This window comes from Drosophila simulans, chromosome 2R (genome assembly GCF_016746395.2).
Source record: "Drosophila simulans strain w501 chromosome 2R, Prin_Dsim_3.1, whole genome shotgun sequence".
Taxonomy (NCBI): Eukaryota; Metazoa; Arthropoda; class Insecta; order Diptera; family Drosophilidae; genus Drosophila; species Drosophila simulans.
The window spans coordinates 6,062,346-6,081,312 of NC_052521.2; the positions used below are offsets into that span (position 1 = coordinate 6,062,346).

Here is an 18,967-nt window from a genome sequence, read left to right on the forward strand (position 1 = left end):
CGATGACGAGCTTATTAGGTTTTACGAAATGAACTAAAGTTGGTTATCCATAACATATTTCAAAGTTTCTTCAAGTTAATCGATAGAAACTATATGTTAATGCCTTTTATCAGAAATGTCAGAGAATTTAACTTCTTTTGGGGCATATAAAGTGACAAAGCAGTATCCAAATAGGAAACACCAGAAGTCGGCATAGTGATGATCATAAGTAAACTTTGCGACTCTAATACCATTTATCTCAATAGCTTGGTACTTCCCTTCCCAATTTGCTCGCTGTGCCTTCCGGGGCTGCAGCCTTAGTTTCAGTTTCCCGGTTCCACATGCGGCTCTTCCGGTACAGGGTATCTGAATAACACGATTATGGGTGCGTTTAGTGGACCTTCCACGGCAATTAGCCCGTGTCAATTGTTCATGCCGCCGAGTGTGGCGCGTGCGTGGGGCATTAGTGGATGCTTTTTTCTCCCACATCGGAATGACCTGTATGCATAACGCTCAGATATGCACATACGTGCATATATATGCATGTATGTGGCAGGCAACTAGCTAACTGCCATTTGCAGCTGTTTCTATTTCCGTTCACTGGCCACAAAGCAGCAACGCTCCTCAGTCTGTCCGTTCCGTCCGTTTTGTCCGTTTCGTCCGCTCCATTTTCCCCTGGGCACTACATCATTTGTAATTTGATGGCTGGGCTGGGGGACGAGGAGGGGTCGGGGACAAAGGGACAGACAGATGCACTATGGGGCATTTGGCCTGTTTTTTTTGCAAAAATGTGTTTTTCACAAGTATACAAAATTGAAGTATTTTAGTATTAATACATTGGAAATACGTTAAACTATTATGTTATAGACGGCAAAAGTAATTTTAACAGTGTACTGTTATAATAACAGCTGTTAAAGTCGGCTGTTACTAACATATACGACGTGGCTGAAATGCGCCCAGAATTTAGCTTAACTTTCAAAGTCTTAAAATTTAAAAAAAAGACGAAGAAGAGTATAATTTGAAATTGATAATCAATCTTTAGGTTTTTATTATGTGTTGCTATTAATATATTGTTTATTGTGTGCGCCTATTTCCAACAATTTGTACATTTAGTAGGTGGTGTCAACATGTAGTTGTTTGAAACAAATTTCAACTTTGAATAGAGCTACAAAAATTTGTTCAAATTTGTTCAGTACGTGCTTATATCCATGTTTTAGTGTGTTCAATTCCTAACTCATATCAGGTAGTCTCTATGTGCGTTTTTTGCGGGTTTTTGAGATATTTCATTTTTTAGGGAACAACATCTCGATTGCCAATGCTGCCCTGCTGGAAGTGTGGCGCAAGCAAAAGGGTGTTCGTCAAAAGGAAAATTCTTTTTGCACTTTTATTAGTGGGCATTTTTCTGATAGCAAGCTAGACTTTAATGAATGATTAACGAATAGTAATAATAACGAATGTTTTCAGTCAATCTTTTGCGAAATTGGAGAAAATGCAATCGAAAAATATATGAATTTTCGAAAGTTTTTTCAAAGTGGTTAGAAGAACACCTAGTCCTGAAGGTAAAAGAGAAAAATAAAAAGGAAAGGAAATTAGCTGGATGCCCGAAAACGTAATATTATTTAAAAAGTTTGAGTGGCCGAAGACAGCAAGTAGATGAACTCGTATGGGCGCAGAACCACAACGAACGTGTTTTGGGTCAAGCTGCAATGCTAGCTGCACGGAAGCGCGGCCTACTGGATCTTGCAGACATACTTAAAATTCTTTTTTTGAACCCAACCAAGTCAAATATAAATAATATCCCATAATATCATCAATAAATATAAAGAGGCGCGTTCGAAAACATAAGCGACTATCATTTCCACCAGAAGTCATTCAAAATTTGAATTTCAAAAGTTAGCTTGCGAATTTGAACCTGACACCGATTCTTCAGACTCTATTGATTGTAAAGACGAAGACGATTTTGAATTTGTATACAATGTTAAAATTAAAAATTAACTTTTAAAACATAATATTAAAAAAAAAAAAAAAAAAAAAAAATTGGGGCGGAGTTGGGGGCACGCCCACTTTTCCAAAATATTCCTGGGGGCATATGTAACACATAAAAAAAAATTCATCCAAATATCTCCCATAGTTTAGGAGTTATTAATTTTTGTAAAAAAAACAGGCCAAATGCCCCATAGTGAGATGGCAAGGAACTGTGCCTCAAAGTATGCAACACAATTGCGGCCAGGGCCATTATAATTGCACACACACAATGCAACACAATCGCTCAAACACGAACACAGCCCTTTCCATCTCTGCCCATCGAGATGCATTTGCTGTTAGCAGTTGCATTTTGCATTATGCTTTGCTATAATTAAATGATTATCAATTTGGCAAATATTTGATTGTGCCCTGCTTGCGCAAGGAAAGCTAATCAAGCGTAAATTGATCTCAGCCAGCACAAGTAAATGACCAGAGCTCCAGTCAAAGGTATCAGGGCTTCATTTCGATGAGGGAAAAGGAATATCGTACCATTATAAACGAATTCTCTTTAATATTGTCATTTTTATTCATTTAGGTACCAACTGTGAAGGGTTTAAATTGTCATGGTTCCTCCCAATATATTAGTTAGTTTGTAATATATTCTTCTATAATTGAAATGAAATTTGAATAATTGATAAGAAGTGGATAGTTATGTGATTAAAATATTTGACTAGCAATGAAAAGGATAATTTATAAAGCTGCAAACTCTAGTGATTGCTTATCTAATCCCCCTTGGAGTTTCTACAAAATTCAAAATAACCTAGATTTATGAGTGCGAATAAAAAATAGCCTTTAGCTGAGTTCCGATAAGGTTGCCATATAAAGAGGTTGATTGTGCCGTCGCTGGCCAGTTGTTCTTTGACCAACATGAAGCTCTTTGTTTTCCTAGCCTGTCTGGCTGTCGCCTCTGCCGGAGTGGTGCCCTCCGAGTCCGCCAGGGCTGTCCCAGTGAAGGACATGCCCCGCGCCGGCAAGATCGAGGGTCGCATTACCAATGGATACCCGGCCTACGAAGGCAAGATTCCCTACATTGTGGGACTGAGCTTCAACGATGGCGGCTACTGGTGCGGCGGTTCCATCATCGACCACACGTGGGTCCTGACCGCAGCCCACTGCACGAACAACGCCAACCATGTGCTCATCTACTTCGGAGCCAGCTTCCGGCACGAGGCCCAGTACACCCACTGGGTGAGCCGCAGCGACATGATCCAGCACCCCGACTGGAACGACTTCCTGAACAACGACATCGCCCTGATCCGCATTCCCCACGTGGACTTCTGGAACTTGGTCAACAAGGTGGAGCTGCCCAGCTACAACGATCGCTACAACAGCTTCTCCGGCTGGTGGGCAGTGGCCTCTGGATGGGGTCTGACCGACAACAACAGCGGCATGTCCAACTACCTGAACAGCGTCGATGTCCAGATCATGGACAACAACGACTGCCGCAACTACTACGGTGGCAACTACGTTATCGACAACACCATCTGCATCAACACCGACGGCGGCAAGTCCTCCTGCAGCGGTGACTCCGGCGGTCCCTTGGTCCTGCACGATACCAACCGCATCGTGGGCATCGTATCCTTCGGCAGCGGAGAGGGCTGTACCGCCGGCCGCCCCGCCGGATTCACTCGTGTCACCGGATACCTGGACTGGATCCGCGACCACACCGGCATTGTCTACTAAGAACGTGATTTAATAAAGCAATCATATTAAAAACTATTTAATTTCTTCTGTTTGCATATACTTAAGGTGTTGTCTAAGTGGTCTTGTTAAAGTTAAATAAGTGGGTTCCAAACATAGAACAGGAAGCAGCAAGGTGTAAAGTCAGTACTTGATAAGCAGCCCAGTCCCTCAGCGATAAGTTGGCTTTTAAGTACTGAAAGTGAAGTTAGTATATATGGCCATTATTAATATGGCCATTATTTATTGTCTCTGATTTATTAGGTATTCAAAAACATTTAAAAACATCGCCTCATGTCGGAGGCGATACTACCCTACTACCAATATCTTATCTACACAAAGTTGATAAAGTCTGAAATTTGTATTTACTTTTAAGGTTCAAAAATTGCTGGTCTTTAGAAGTCTGATCTTTGAAAGCCGATTTTGTGTTCAGATATTTGATAGAAAGTGTAAAAGTACCAGAATTGGATTCTTATATAGGTATATTAAAATAGTTTTGGTTCTTAAGTAATATGCAATGAATATTAGCAAAGATAGATAGGCCACAGAAACTGCAGCAATTTCCTGGCAAAATGCAATAGTTACTTTTGAAAACAACAAAATCAATACAAAACGCGAGGGCCGTAAAAGTGCCTAATAAATTACGAGAACGTAAAACAAAGCAAAAACTGTTTAAACAATTTACTTGAGAAATGAGTTTGTGGACCGGCTCCTGGCTGGGGAATCGAGTGCCACGATGTGGAGTGGAGGAGAGGAGGAAGGAGCTCCAGGCGGAACAGCAGGCAGCCCGAAAATCAATTCGCTACATCGCCGTTTGCTCGGCCCAGCGTGTAATTTCTCAATTTTTGGCGATTCAATGCGTTGTTTCTCATTTCCCCCATTCCGTGAGTCGCTTCCTGGTTAATTTGGTTCCATAGCCGCGATGGTGAAGTGGAGCACGGCGTATGGGGGTGTCAAATGGGGGATAGCCCACATAGCCATCTGCCATGGCTCCACTATTTATAAGCTGCCGGCATGAAGACGCTGTGCTCCTTGGCTCGAATATCCCAGTGCCGCTCCTTTGTTCAAGGATTGCAATAAATCCACTGACTTGGAGGTACCTCCGAGTTAAGTGCCTGGATGGAAAACTATCCTGGCGTTTAAGTTCAAGCTGGCACGGATAAATGGCGGATATAGAAGACCGACGATGGCAGATAATGTTTGTAAATGATAAGAGCTTTAAAGAGTTTCTCAGGCAGGGGGTTATTGCCCTTATTGTAGTAACAATCCAATATTTAAGTAAAGAGAACTTGGTAAAAGTAATTAATCATGGTAGTTAACATCCAATACAAAATCCAATATTAAATTGTATTAATTATGAAAGTTTATGTGTAAAATGGGAATAACACTCGTTTGTCGACCAGAAAATCCTTATTTTTATTGAATGAAACCAGATATTGTGGTAATGTTGAGTCACTCGAATATCAGTTACCTATTTTTTAGGAAAAGATAGTGCGGTAGAAATGAAAACGTGCGATTAAATTAAATCTTTGACATGTATTTGCTAAATGAAGAATATTAGTTACCTAGAAAAAAACTACCATATCACAAGAGAATTTTGTAATGTCTTCTATATATCGATGAAAACCGGCAATACGAGTAATAAAATCTAAAAATATTACAAGAATTTGTAAATTTTTGACGACTATTCTGGGATTAAAAAGAAGGGAGTGATCTCGTTCACCACAAAGTATCCATGTTTAAATATAAATATGCCGACCGCTGACTTACACATATCGAGTTTTGTTTTATTTGGTTAAATTTAAAATATAAAAAACAACGTTTGCTTCTTATTTTTCATTTGCATCGTTTAGTTTGAGCTCATTGCGCCTGCAGCACGATTCCAAGTCCTCTGATCTTCTCGTCAATCCAGCCGCGCAGATGGGGCACGTTGACGTACACGGCCGGAATGTCTTCCACGGCGCACTCGACGCCCCAGGACACGATGCCCACCAGCTGGTACCGATCCATTTCGCCAGGCATTTGGCAGAAGAGCGGTGAGCCGCCGTCGCCCTTGCAGGTGTCCTTGCCAGGATCTCCGCCGGCGCAGATGAAACTCGGTCGCAGACGGAAGCGAGCCTCGAGCCGTGTGTTCCGAAGCTTCGCCTGACACTCTTCCCGCTCCACCAGTGGCAGGTTGATCCGCTTGAGCACATGCTCCAGCTTGTCGCTGCCCGCCTCCTTGGTGCCCCAGCCAGTGGCGTAACAGGTGGACGAGAGCAGCTGGTTGGTCAATTCCGGAGATTCTGGAGGCGGCAAGCACAGTGGCTGGATGTGAGGAGCCAGTCGGATGGGCTCGTCGAGGAGCAACAGTGCTATGTCGTTGTACAACGAGTAGGGATCGAATTCGGAGTGCATGATGATCTCCTTAATACGGCTGCCCTGGTGCGGATAGGGCTCGTTCAGGCTGTTCAGATCCCAGTCGCCAGCTCTGGCCACCAAGGTGTCCACCGTCTCGTTGACCAGATTGTGCGAAGTGGTAACTACCAACTGCGGATGGATGAGAGTGCCGCCGCATAGAAACTCTTGGCGGCCAGTGAAGATGCCCACCATCCAAGGAAACTCTCCGAATATGGATACGTCCTCCAAGTAGGGGAACTTGTCGTTGTCGGGGATCAGACCCTTTGGATTGCTATAGCCGCAGTTCTTGTACTTGAAGTTCGCCTGCTTCACCAAGTACGGACTTTCGCTATCATCCACCTGGAAAAGGGTTAACGGGTTAGTATGGATAAATAAGGGTACTTGTATCAATGATCTTGGGCTGACCTTTTGATCCACGGCGCAACAGCGGTACAAGGACTTGCTGCACTGAATCGGGCTGATCCTCGGATTGATCAGGCTGATCCCCGAGTCGTTGATGATATTGTCGCGGCACAGCTTCCTGGGCACACACTCCATGTTCTGGCCGCAGCTCTCGTTCGGCGGCGGTTCCAGAACACTGGATACCTTGTTTCGAATCGTTGAGGGCACGGTTGTAGTCTTCTCAGCCATCCATCTGTCATAGCTGTCCAGCTGGGCTTTCTCGCAGCAGACCATTTGGGTGCCGCAGATGCGGGAGCTGCGTGGCCTAATTCCCCTGCGACCGGAATCATCGGAGTCTTCGCAACGCTTCACAGAGGTGCACCGTTCGTCCGAGAGGCACATCGCCGAAATCGTGTCCTGGCCCTTCGCGAAGGCACAAAGGGACACCAGGAGGAAGACCGCTGAGATCAGCCAGCTCATCTTTGTAGGTGGGAAACTGGCGGAGCAAGAAAATGTGAGAGAACACCAGAGATAAGTAAAACCTTAATCTCAAATAATGCACAATTGGGGTTATCGACATCGTTGGAATGAATACTTGTGCACTCGTGATTAAATTTTAAAAACAAATCAATCTTAAGAGCATAGACCTTGTATAATACACTTCTTTTATATTTAAAAGATTTGTCACTGAAAAAACCCTCTAATTGGAATAGTCAATAGTTATAGTTAATTTTAATTAATATAGTTTTCACAAACACTTCACATCAATGTTTTCAAACGGAACTGCAATAAATTCTATTAAATATGTGTAAGTCAGTGCATTTGACTACATTTTATTGTAATGGTTTTATTATCAATGGTTGCCCTCGTCGATATATAGTATACGTTACAACTAAAGTATGCGGATATGTAGGCGTATATACTGGCCATATATACCTATGTGCTAGTGCAGTTGAAAGCGAAGACAACACCGATTGGAAACAATCTCGTAGCTACCGACTCGCGATGTCGACTGATCAAGTAGAGTTGAAATCGAAGCATTTATAGAATAGAACCTGCTCGGAAGATTCTGGGAATCTCAGTTCGAAAGAGCACGTAAGAGAGAAAGGTTTATAAAGAAGTGAAGAGGGGTGGGTTTTCCCATCTATACCTAGGCCCACAGCTGTAGTAGTCCTGGTATGCCAGGATAACAGATCCACCTCCTTCTTGATCCTGTGATATTTTGTATTATTTTATGCAAACAGCTATTTTTTTGACCAACTTATCAATGTATATATATATTCGTTATAAGTAAACTGCTTTCTATAAATAGATACTTCCAAACACTTTGTTATTTTTCGGGAAAATCCAATGATATTGAGTTTTCCCCACATATATTCATTTACATATAGCATTTATTAAACATATGAGATATACATAAGCTAATTACTCATCATATTCATATTTAAATGTAAAGACATCACCGATGCCAACCCTGTAGCATATGTTTCACAAAGACGACTGATCGCCTATAGTTGAGCTCAAGATATATATAGTTAGAACCGGCTTTCCTGATTCTGAGAAGTAAAGTGCTGCCGATCGGAAGAGAATTGAATTTGTTGAGCGAAGTCGTTGGGGAGCTATTAGTAGATTTTACTAATCTCCGGAGATTCAGAGGCTCTCTCCCATAATATCGCCGTTCGCTGCGATCGCTAGCTTTCGCTATCATCCACCTGGAAAAGGGTTAACGGGTTAGTATGGATAAATAAGGGTACTTGTATCAATGATCTTGGGCTGACCTTTTGATCCACGGCGCAACAGCGGTACAAGGACTTGCTGCACTGAATCGGGCTGAACCTCGGATTGATCAGGCTGATCCCCGAGTCGTTGATGATATTGTCGCGGCACAGCTTCCTGGGTACACACTCCATGTTCTGACCGCAGCTCTCGTTCGGAGGCGGTTCCAGAACACTGGATACCTTGTTTCGAATCGTTGAGGGCACGGTTGTAGTCTTCTCAGCCATCCATCTGTCATAGCTGTCCAGCTGGGCTTTCTCGCAGCAGACCATTTGGGTGCCGCAGATGCGGGAGCTGCGTGGCCTAATTCCCCTGCGACCGGAATCATCCGAGTCTTCGCAACGCTTCACAGAGGTGCACCGTTCGTCCGAGAGGCACATCGCCGAAATCGTGTCCTGGCCCTTCGCGAAGGCACAAAGGGACATCAGGAGGAAGACCGCTGAGATCAGCCAGCTCATCTTCGTAGGTGGGAAACTGGCGGAGCAAGAAGATGTGAGAGAACACTAGAGATAAGTGAAGCCTTAATCTCAAATAATGCACAATTGGGGTTATCGACATCGTTGGAATGAATACTTGTGCACTCGTGATTAAATTTTAAAAACAAATCAATCTTAAGAGCATAGACCTTGTATAATACACTTCTTTTATATTTAAAAGATTTGTCACTGAAAAAACCCCTCTAATTGGAATAGTCAATAGTTATAGTTAATTTTATTTAATATAGTTTTCACAAACACTTCACATCAATGTTTTCAAACGGAACTGCAATAAATTCTATTAAATATGTGTATGTCAGTGCATTTGACTACATTTTATTGTAATGGTTTTATTATCAATGGTTGCCCTCGTCGATATATGGTATACTAAACTAAAGTATGCGGATATGTAGGCGTATATACTGGCTATATATACCTATGTGCTAGTGCAGTTTAAAGCAAAGACAACACCGATTGGAAACAATCTCGTAGCTACCGACTCGCGATGTCGACTGATCAAGTAGAGTTGAAATCGAAGCATTTATAGAATAGAACCTGCTCGGAAGATTCTGGGAATCTCAGTTCGAAAGAGCACGTAAGAGAGAAAGGCTTATAAAGAAGTGAAGATGGTTGGGTTTTCCCATCTATATCTAGGCCCACAGCTGTAGTAGTCCTGGTATGCCAGGATAACAGATCCACCTCCTTCTTGATCCTGTGATATTTTGTATTATTTTATGCAAATAGATATATCTTCTAACCAACTTAACATACATACAATATATGTATATATATTCGGTATAAATGAACTGCTTTCTATTAATAGATACTTCCAAACACTTTGTTTTTTTTTCGGAAAAATCCAATGATATTGAGTTTTCCCCTCATATATTCATTTACATATAGAATTTATTGAACATATGAGATATACATAAGCTAATTACTCAACATATTCATATAAAAATGTAAAGGCATCACCGATGCCAACCCTGTAGCATATGTTTCACAAAGACGACTGATCGCCTATAGTTGAGCTCAAGATATATATAGTTAGAACCGGCTTTCCTGATTCTGAGAAGTAAAGTGCTGCCGATCGGAAGAGAATTGAATTTGTTGAGCGAAGTCGTTGGGGAGCAATTAGTAGATTTTACTAATCTCCGGAGATTCAGAGGCTCTCTCCCGTAATATCGCCGATCGCTGCGAGGGCAGAGTCAGTCGAAAACGCGTCGCGGCTCTTGAAAGTAACACAAAGTAAATTGCGCATTGATCCGGCTGAAATCGTAGGGGTTATTCGGATTCCAAACAAATTCCCAGCGATTGTGTGTGCTGTTTATTGTTTGGCTCACTGTTGAACTGTGTGAACGAGTGTGGTTTTCCCATACCAATTCCGATCGTCGCCATGAATGTGGAGCAGGTGTTGCTGATCAGTCTGGCACTGGTTTCCCTCGCACCGGCGAGCCTCTCGATCCGCACCTGCGGGAGCCACGAGGTCTGCGTTAGCAAGAAGAAGTGCGACGAGACGGATGATTCCGGCAAGGGGAAGCTGGTCAAGCGCATATTGGACAATAGCTGCGGCCGCGACTTGGAGTGCTGCGATAGGGAGCAGTTGGAGAACTTCGAGGCCTATCAGGCCGAGATCGAGTACCGGAATCAGCGACGGAAAAATCTGTGGGACCCCCTGGATAACCCCCTTGAAGCCGCAGCGAAACCAAACCGCGTGGGCGCCAAGGAGGACGAGCCGGGCTACAAAAGTTGTGGCGTCCAGCGGGAGTGTGTCCCGCGGCACCTCTGCTCCACCGGAGTGGTCAACGAGGATGGGCGGTATATCATCAAGCCGCGCATAAACGAGGAGAGCAACTTCGGCTGCCGGGTCGTGGAGGAGTGCTGTCCGTTGGGCGATCAGGTAAGAAATCAAATCAGATCATATATTACAATCGTTTGAAATATTTTCTTGTTAGCTAGTGTAAGTTTGAATATGAAAGCTTGTTGTTGTGGTTTGATTATAGGGGAAAGTAAGGTCAATTCAAGCGTCTAGTACAATTTCCAATCACAATTCATAAAAATAGCTGTTGATTGTGCTAAAGAACTGCTCGACTTATCTGCACTGCGATGTTTTAATTTAACTCGTATTTAATCATTTAAATTAGGCTTGTTTGTGACGGTTGATATATTGTTGACATTGATTAATTGGTATATAAAATTGGGTTTTTGGAAAAATGGTAATCTAAAATGTATTCAACGAGAAAAGATTGTTTATATACGTATTATCTACAGATTGTCTTGTTTTTGCTGGTGGTCACTCATAAAATAATCGAGTTGGAATTTCCAAAACAATTTTTGTCTTAATTTAAAATACAAAAGTGTCCGTAGTTGTCGTTTTGGGTATTCGCTACAGATTTTGGGTATTCGCTACAGATTTTGGGTATTCGCTACAGATTTCAATTTAGTTTAATTCATTTTCTCGACAATTTTCCATTAATGCTTAAATATAAATTTCTTCCAGATCGAGGAGGGTCGCAATTCCAACCAGCGTAACGCAAAGGATTTTCTGCTGAAGGGATGCGGCTATAGCAATCCGAAGGGGCTCTACTACCAACTGGATGGGTACAACAATGGCGAGTCCGTCTTCGCCGAGTTCCCCTGGATGGTGGCGCTGATGGACATGGAGGGCAACTTCGTCTGCGGCGGCGCCCTCATCCACCCGCAGCTGGTGCTGACCAGTGCCCACAACGTGCTCAACCGGAGTGAGGACTCGCTGCTGGTTCGAGCTGGCGACTGGGACCTTAACAGCCAGACAGAGCTGCATCCCTACCAGATGCGGGCCATCAGCGAGCTGCATCGCCACGAGAACTTCAACAACCTGACCCTATACAACGACATTGCTCTGGTGGTGCTGGAGCGACCGTTCCAGGTGGCGCCGCACATACAGCCCATCTGCCTGCCGCCGCCGGAGACGCCCCAAATGGAGGCTGAGTTGCGGAGTGCAAGCTGCTTGGCCACTGGCTGGGGGCTCAGGTACAGCACGTCCCGCACCATGGAAAACCTGCTAAAGCGCATCGAGCTGCCGGCGGTGGACCACGAGTCCTGCCAACGGCTGTTGCGGCGCACTGTCCTGGGGCGTCGCTACAACCTACATCCCAGCTTCACTTGTGCCGGCGGCGTGAAGGGCAAGGACACCTGCATGGGCGATGGCGGCTCCCCGTTGTTTTGCACTTTGCCTGGTCAGAAGGATCGCTACCAGCTGGTGGGCCTCGTGTCCTGGGGCATCGAATGTGCCGAAAAGGATGTACCTGCGGCCTACACGAATGTGGCCTATTTGAGGAACTGGATCGATGAGCAGGTGACGAAGAGCGGGTTCCCATCCATAGAGGGCTTTTAGGTTACGTACACAGCTAGCTTGTAAATCAATCTCAAATAAACTTACTTAAATTAATTGCAGTTGTGTGAATGATGCAATTCATAAATTCATAATTTTGTCCCACTTCTTAATTTCAATTTCAAAAGTATTGGCTTTTGGCTAAATTACTCTACATGGCGAAATTGAAATATAATCTTATCTATATCTCTGCTTCAGCAGCACATGCATAATTGTAAGAGATAAGTCTTATAATCATAATTTCACATTATTTCACTATTCTAGAACAAACGTAAAAGTTCTTAAAAATGCTTTGTGTTTTTCTCATGGAAAAGTTATCTGCGCTGTAAAGTTTGACATCTTACTTTGATCACCATTGTTAGCCCTTTTTGCCAAACGGTTTGAAATTACCCAATTCGTCCTCACAAATACGCTGTCAGTGAATAGTCGGTCGTTTAAGCCACATTGAGTGGTGGAATTGGAATGGAAATTTATGGCGGAGCAGGTGAAAGTTCTCCCGCCATTCGATGCAAGATTTATGTGCAGCTTAAGCCGCCGATTTGATTGCAGGAGGGCCTTCAAGCCGCTTAGTTTTCGGCTTGGGGGCAAAATGAATTCACTTACTTGCCGGCATCTATTCGTCTGCTGCCTCGGCGTATCAATTTGCATTGTTAATTGCTCTGGGGCGCAGTTGAAAAACCACAGCGAACAATCAACTATTTCCCGTGACTCACAGTCAATTAGAATGGACTACATATAAATTACAAGGGCATCTTTGGGTTGTTTATTTTGACAGTGGCTTAAAAGCTGCACAGCTTCATTTGCAAGGCAAAAAGTTAATTAGTGAGTCACTTTTTCTCAATTTGCAAGCTACCACATTTTCCGGCTAATAAGCAAATTAGGCAAGGCAAACAAGAAATCCGTTGGGATAGCAGGAATAATAAAGACCGCAAGGAAATGCAGACAAAAGGCCAGCACCGACTATAGCCATTTTGTAAAATATACCCAATGCTGGAAGGACTAATATTTCAAAGCGAAAAAGTAGTATCACTCCTTGCGAGGGGGGTCTTCTGATACATAATGGATTTAACAATTTAAGATCTGCCACGGAAATCGTTTTAAAGTTTGCTCTGGACCTACGGCAAATTCACACTAGGCGAAGCATAAAAAATTCAGATATCGGTAGCTAACTGAGTCACTGACTGGCTGACTGATTGCTCATACGCACCGTTGACTGCCACTGAAACTGTGCTGTGCCGCCTGCTCCTGCGCCCAGCTATCTGCTGGATTTCAATAACCAACTCTGCCGAAGCCCGTGGCTCATGGAATTCGGATAGTTTTGTCTGCCTGCCTGCCTGCCAGATGAAACATTTTATGGAGCTATAAATCAAAATTTGCCGGGCACACGTTCACATAAATCAGCCTGGGCCAGAATGAATCTCTTTGATCCCTAAAAAAATAGGAGAAGCAAAATTATCATGGGACTCGGGTGGCCATTTGACAATTTGCAGCAAAACTGAAATATTATCTAAACATTTCGGACTGCCGTGCCCCGAAAATGTGTGCATTAAAATTGCAGCCTCGTGTGCGCAATAATTAAGAATTCAATTTAAAGTTTTGCAACTTTCCCCCACAACAGGAGGCAGCAGGGCAGCAGGCGGTAGGATATGGCATCAGGTGGCTCAGAGTTGTGGCTGCCACTGTGGCCGTGTAAAGTCAAAAAGCCGCAACATCATTACGCTTCTGCATTTGCATGCAGCCTGAGTTCCCCAAACTTCTGCTCACACACGGAAATCGCAAAAAAGCCAGCCGGGCCAACCTGGCGTATGAGCAATGAAATGCATCTGCTCCGAGGTTGGCCCATATGTGCCTGCCTTCGCCCGTGTCTCGAATGGCCTGACTTGATTAAAGGATAAACAGCCTGCACTTAGCCTGGACCGTAAGGATTGGGGTCCCTAATTTAAATACACAGCCATGATTAAAATACTAAAGCATAATTTAGACAGGAGTGTTTCAAATTTGTTCAAACTTATGTAAAAGTGCATATGCAGAGTGTTGCAGCCTATCTTTTGTTTTATTCATATTCATATATTTATAAGTGATTAAATCCTTGTTATACAGTATCCATTATACATTGCACGATGTGTACAATAAATAATAATTAAAACATTGGTACAAATATTCATTGTTTCAGGAATTTCATGCGATTTCTTTATTCTAACAATGCAGGCTACAGTGAATTCGTTTAATGATAGGATGAAATGGTAGATCGGTTATGGTAATGGCGGATAACGCGCCGACCGAGAATGGAGCGAACGTCCTTGGTGAAGCGCAGGGCATCGAGAAAGGGCAGCAACTTCAGCAGCTCCGTGTCGTCGGGGTCGTAGATGAAGGTCTTAATGGGAACAGCGTTGTCGGGAAAGTCGCGGTACGCGTACGGCGAGTTGTCGATGATTAAAACGCCGCTCATGTCAGGGCTGACCAATGTCAGGTCCTTGGAGACCAATGGCGAGGAGGCTCGACAGTGCTGGCGATAGAAGCGGCGAGTAATCAATCCTCGCCCCGCGTCCAGTTGGTCCACAACCTGGGCGGCATAAGCCTCCAGGCTGGCCGTGTAGATCACCAGGTCGTACCACTTGGACACGAAGTCCAGGAACTCGTCGACATGCGGCCGCTTGAAGACCCGGAAAACGATAGGTTCCATCCCGTCGATGGAAATATTGAGCACATAGTCCGGTCGTGCGTTTTCGGGCAACTGGCTGCATCCCACGTTATCGTGGGTATCCGGATCGAGGTAACATGAGTGCACCAGAGTCTCATCCAGGTCCAGGACCAGTGTCTTCCGGCCAACGACAGACAGTCTGTGGGCCATGTCCGGGGATATGGACACTTCCCGGTAGCTAAGCCCCAGATACGTGCGTAGGATCGTACATGCCTTCTCCGCCACACGGGCCAGCAGGCGTCTAATATAGGTGCCCAGGTCGCTGGCGAGCAGGATCAACACGAGCCGCCGGCGATCGGAGCTCGAACGCGATCTCTGGAGATTGCTGACTACAGCGACGGCAAACTGACCGGATGGAGCGAGCTTGTCTAAATCAGGAGACTGTGCCGGCAGCTGACTGACCATTTTGCACCCGAGTCCTTTCAAATTCAATGCAAAGGCTAGAGGAGTCGGCTCGCTGTCTTACATTATATCCCCTCCTTACATTGGAGTCAATTTAAGAGTTTTGGGCCGAAAGGGAAGTGTCAGTAGACGCAGGGCTGACAGGGATCTCCGAAAACTCTACCCTTAAATATTACTCATTGACAGTTCTACATAGTAGACCTTTGAAGCAATGGAGACCCCGACAATCGTGCCAGTTATTTTCTAGATTTCGTTTCGTTCACACACACAACACTGCAATGGCCGCCGAAGACAGCTATGTGCCCAATGCCTTCGATGCGGAGTTCGATAACTTCTGGGACACGGTCAGCTGCTACGCGGCCAACACGTTTCCCTTCGAGGAAAGGTGTGCCTTTGTGGCGAATGCCAAGGACTGCAACAGGAGCACCAATGTGCTGCCCTACATGAGGATCATGGCCTGCGACCTGAACTGCGTTAACGAATTCGAGCAGGTCATCTTCCTCACTCTGTTCATGGGTCTCTGCTACGAGATACTTGTTCTGCTGATCCACGTTTGCAACAAATAGTAAGTAGACACGTCCACTGACAATAGTTGAAGCCAAGATAATAGAGGGGCATTCACTAGGGAGTGGTACTTGGATAAATATTTCCAATAGCTGACATTAGTCTCGAATTGGTTTATGGTCTATTTTTAAGATCATAGTCATGATTAAAACTTTATTCCATGTACTAACGTATGTAGTACGTAGATGTATATATACTATATACATCTAAGTATTTCACTTCCCACCTCAATATGATTGTGTACCTTCAGCTACAGTCCTGCTCTGAAGGCCGTGTCGCGGTTCCTCCGTATGAACGAGCACGTGGCGGGCGTGACCTTGTTGGCCTTTGGGAACAGCTCCGCCGACCTATTCTCCAACCTGGCCAGTGTGAATGCGAATGTGCCCGTGTTTGCCAATAGTTTGGCCGCCGCCCTCTTTGTGTCCATGGTTTCAGGAGGTCTGATCTGCTACATGAGTCCTTTCAAGATGAACGCGTACGAAAGTGTTCGGGACATTTTGTTTCTTATCTTTGGATCGATGCTCCTTCAGTACTTCCTGGCCAGCAGTGCACATGTTTCCGAAACGTCATTCATAGGCAAGCTTTACGCTTTGGAAGAAATCATTATTGTTACTAATGGTTCTCCTTCCTCAATCTTAGTTATGTTTCTTGTATACATTTTTTACATATTAGTGAATGTCGTTGATGTGTACCTCATTCGGAGGGCGTTAAAGAGTAAGTGCTTAAGTTATTTGCTTAGAAGAAAGATTGTACTTGTTATTTTCCAGCAACAAATGCACAGATCGATGCCCTGTTGGTGGGAGAAATGACTCCAGAAAAGAGAAAGCGGCTAAGTGAATTGGAGAGAAACCAGGCGATCTACTCCCGTGACATGGAAGTGGAGATTTTTGAAAGGACCAATTCGGGTCCCAACATCAACAAAATAAGGTACACCACCTTGAGAATGGGCCGCAGCACTCGCATAAGCATCGATAAGAAGGCCACGCGGAATGTATTGCACAACAGAGCGCTTGGAAGGAACTGGGGACTCTTCAAGGACCTCTTCAGAGTCCTGAGGCCAATTAACCGTGAAAAGTGGCGGAAAGGAAACATAATCAAGCGTGCCTTTATGTTGACCAAAATTCCAGCTGTAATCTTATGCTGCATCTACATACCTCTGGTGGACTATGAGTTGGACAAACATGGCTGGAACAAGCTTCTGAATTGCATTCAAGTAATGCTGAATCCGGCAATGTCCATTATGGCCATTAAAGGTACGTTCGTCAGGGTTACTGTTGCTCAAGAGCATTAGAAGCTAATCTTCTTCCCATAGCTTTGCTTAGCTCTAGGGGCAACTCGCTGTGGTACGTTGCCATGGCCGAGGAATCCATTTATGCTGTGTATTCCCTGCCTATAACCATGCCGATAGCAATCTTTATGTTTATCCAATCCCGAACCGATGTGCCACCATTTTACCATTCGGTGAGTTACAGGTTACAGGTTGCATTAGTTTAATGTAATTCGAATTCACAGGTGTTTACTGTTATGAATCTGACTGGGTCCATGTTTATGATCTTCATTTGTGCCACGGAAATAGACAAGGTCCTGGAAGTCATTGGCCACATCCTGAAGGTGGAGGACGACTTTATGGGCGCAACGGTGAAGGCTTGTACAGGAAGTCTGGGTCCGCTAATTGCCAACGTGGCGATGGCCTTGCACGGATATCCCAAGATGGCCTACGCCTCAGCCATTGGAGGACCCTTCTTCAGTGAGTATTGTGTGTGCCAATTGGAACATTCTTAATAAGCTCTGAAATCACAGCCGTTGTCATGTCCGCCAGCACTGTGATGCATGTCAAGAATCTAGTTGGCCTCCCGGTCTCGGAAGCTAACCAAACGGGCAATTACGGCTTAAATGCATTCATTTTTTTAAACCTCGGTCTGTTTTCCACTCTTCTATGGTCCACGACGCTGGGATTTTTCGCCAGGCGCTCCGTGGGCATATTTTCCATCGTGTTTTACTGCATTTACTTGCTTTTTGCTATCCTAATTCATAGAAAAATCATACATTCGTTTTCTTCGGACTTGCCAGTCACGGCAGCTTTTGGCGATATCTAGGGAAAAAGGGTTTTCTATGGATATATACAAATTCGATGTACCTAATTCTACATATATATAAAAATATACATTTTCCTAACATTTACCCACCCTTGGTTTCAGCAATGACTTAAAATTAATTTCCCTGCTATGGTAATTTTACCTGTGAAAGCAGTTATCGAGCGACAACTTCATCATAACAGCTCAATTAACGTAATGCAGTTGGTCAGTTGGATTGCGTATACGCCGTGTTGGCTTCAAACTGCCGCTCTTCTCACCTTTGCGATGACAATGGGGTTAAGTCAAATGTGAGTCGGCGCTAATTGGAGGAAAGCCGCAGACACGAAGGCAAGACTCCTGGCAGCCAATTCATTAGCCCACAACAAGTGCCCACAGCCACGGCCAGCGGATTAGTAGACATGGGCGGAAAGTGACCTGGAATGGCTACAGTGACAACTACAAGGCCAGAAACTGGGCTTCCCTGCCGCTTGACATTAATTAGGGCTTGCACAATTCGCCAGTACAGTTGTAAATGTAACGGTTTCTGCCGGACAACATTGCGTATACGCAACCCGTCCACTGGCTAATTGAGTTATAATGCTAAGCGGCAATTTATGGCTAGCAGTATTAGCGGCTTCCAGGACTGCAGACTATCCCCAGGCATAAATCTTCTCTTCCAAGCTATTTAATATGGCGTGTACTCGCTCCATAAATAAACGTGCCCGGCTGGTCAGAAATATTTTCCATTTAACCAACTGACAACTGCAGCACAAAGTTTTCCAGCGGAAATAGCTAGCTGCAAACTGCAACGTGAAATATGTTTGCCTTCTTCTTGGAATGTTTTTTGTTTATTACGAGAAATGATGAGGTTTTCTCCGTTCCTTGGAAATTTATAAATAGTTTTAGAAAAACTTGAGAACTTTTGAAGAAACGAAAAGTAGCTCAGAAAAACAAGAAATTTTTAATGCCAAATGCAAGAATGATTTGGGAATTATTAACTCGTATAAGCTCACACGTTCCCAAAATACTATAGTACTTATGGCCATCCATAAAAAGAGCCATTGGCGATAAGACAGCACAGCACTATAAATAAGTTCATTCATGAGCGATAGTAAATGGGCACGCAAACAGAGGC

The 18,967-nt window shown here is 44.2% G+C and overlaps 6 protein-coding genes across 6 annotated transcripts; 3 read left to right on the forward strand and 3 right to left on the reverse strand.

The window, feature by feature from the left end:
* The first annotated feature begins 2,825 nt into the window (after nucleotides 1–2,825).
* Nucleotides 2,826–3,723, forward strand: LOC6733581 (serine protease 1). Its single transcript, XM_002080599.4, has one exon. It carries the CDS (start codon nucleotides 2,872–2,874, stop codon nucleotides 3,685–3,687), a length of 816 nt encoding a protein of 271 aa, XP_002080635.1. The 5' UTR covers nucleotides 2,826–2,871; the 3' UTR covers nucleotides 3,688–3,723.
* Nucleotides 3,724–5,539: 1,816 nt separating this feature from the next.
* LOC6733582 (phenoloxidase-activating factor 2) lies at nucleotides 5,540–7,501 on the reverse strand. The gene is made up of 3 exons (XM_016167242.3): nucleotides 7,402–7,501; nucleotides 6,490–6,961; nucleotides 5,540–6,423 (listed from the first exon to the last, which is right to left on the reverse strand). Exons 2-3 carry the CDS (start codon nucleotides 6,943–6,945, stop codon nucleotides 5,545–5,547), a joined length of 1,335 nt encoding a protein of 444 aa, XP_016026535.1. The 5' UTR covers nucleotides 6,946–6,961; nucleotides 7,402–7,501; the 3' UTR covers nucleotides 5,540–5,544.
* A 340-nt stretch (nucleotides 7,502–7,841) lies between these two features.
* On the reverse strand, nucleotides 7,842–9,260 carry LOC6739358. Its single transcript, XM_016172138.3, has 3 exons — nucleotides 9,154–9,260; nucleotides 8,244–8,715; nucleotides 7,842–8,177 (listed from the first exon to the last, which is right to left on the reverse strand). Exons 2-3 carry the CDS (start codon nucleotides 8,697–8,699, stop codon nucleotides 8,157–8,159), a joined length of 477 nt encoding a protein of 158 aa, XP_016026536.1. The 5' UTR covers nucleotides 8,700–8,715; nucleotides 9,154–9,260; the 3' UTR covers nucleotides 7,842–8,156.
* A 650-nt stretch (nucleotides 9,261–9,910) lies between these two features.
* Nucleotides 9,911–12,147, forward strand: LOC6733585 (phenoloxidase-activating factor 2). Its single transcript, XM_002080603.4, has 2 exons — nucleotides 9,911–10,617; nucleotides 11,218–12,147. The coding sequence occupies exons 1-2, from the start codon at nucleotides 10,114–10,116 to the stop codon at nucleotides 12,091–12,093; spliced, it is 1,380 nt and encodes a 459-aa protein (XP_002080639.1). The 5' UTR covers nucleotides 9,911–10,113; the 3' UTR covers nucleotides 12,094–12,147.
* A 2,107-nt stretch (nucleotides 12,148–14,254) lies between these two features.
* LOC27206318 (CTD nuclear envelope phosphatase 1) lies at nucleotides 14,255–15,337 on the reverse strand. The gene has a single exon (XM_016172137.3). It carries the CDS (start codon nucleotides 15,194–15,196, stop codon nucleotides 14,315–14,317), a length of 882 nt encoding a protein of 293 aa, XP_016026538.1. The 5' UTR covers nucleotides 15,197–15,337; the 3' UTR covers nucleotides 14,255–14,314.
* Nucleotides 15,338–15,384: 47 nt separating this feature from the next.
* Nucleotides 15,385–17,854, forward strand: LOC27208977 (mitochondrial sodium/calcium exchanger protein). The gene is made up of 7 exons (XM_016184515.3): nucleotides 15,385–15,758; nucleotides 16,008–16,333; nucleotides 16,397–16,471; nucleotides 16,525–17,010; nucleotides 17,070–17,218; nucleotides 17,270–17,504; nucleotides 17,558–17,854. Exons 1-7 carry the CDS (start codon nucleotides 15,472–15,474, stop codon nucleotides 17,851–17,853), a joined length of 1,854 nt encoding a protein of 617 aa, XP_016026539.1. The 5' UTR covers nucleotides 15,385–15,471; the 3' UTR covers nucleotide 17,854.
* The last annotated feature ends 1,113 nt before the right edge of the window (nucleotides 17,855–18,967 follow it).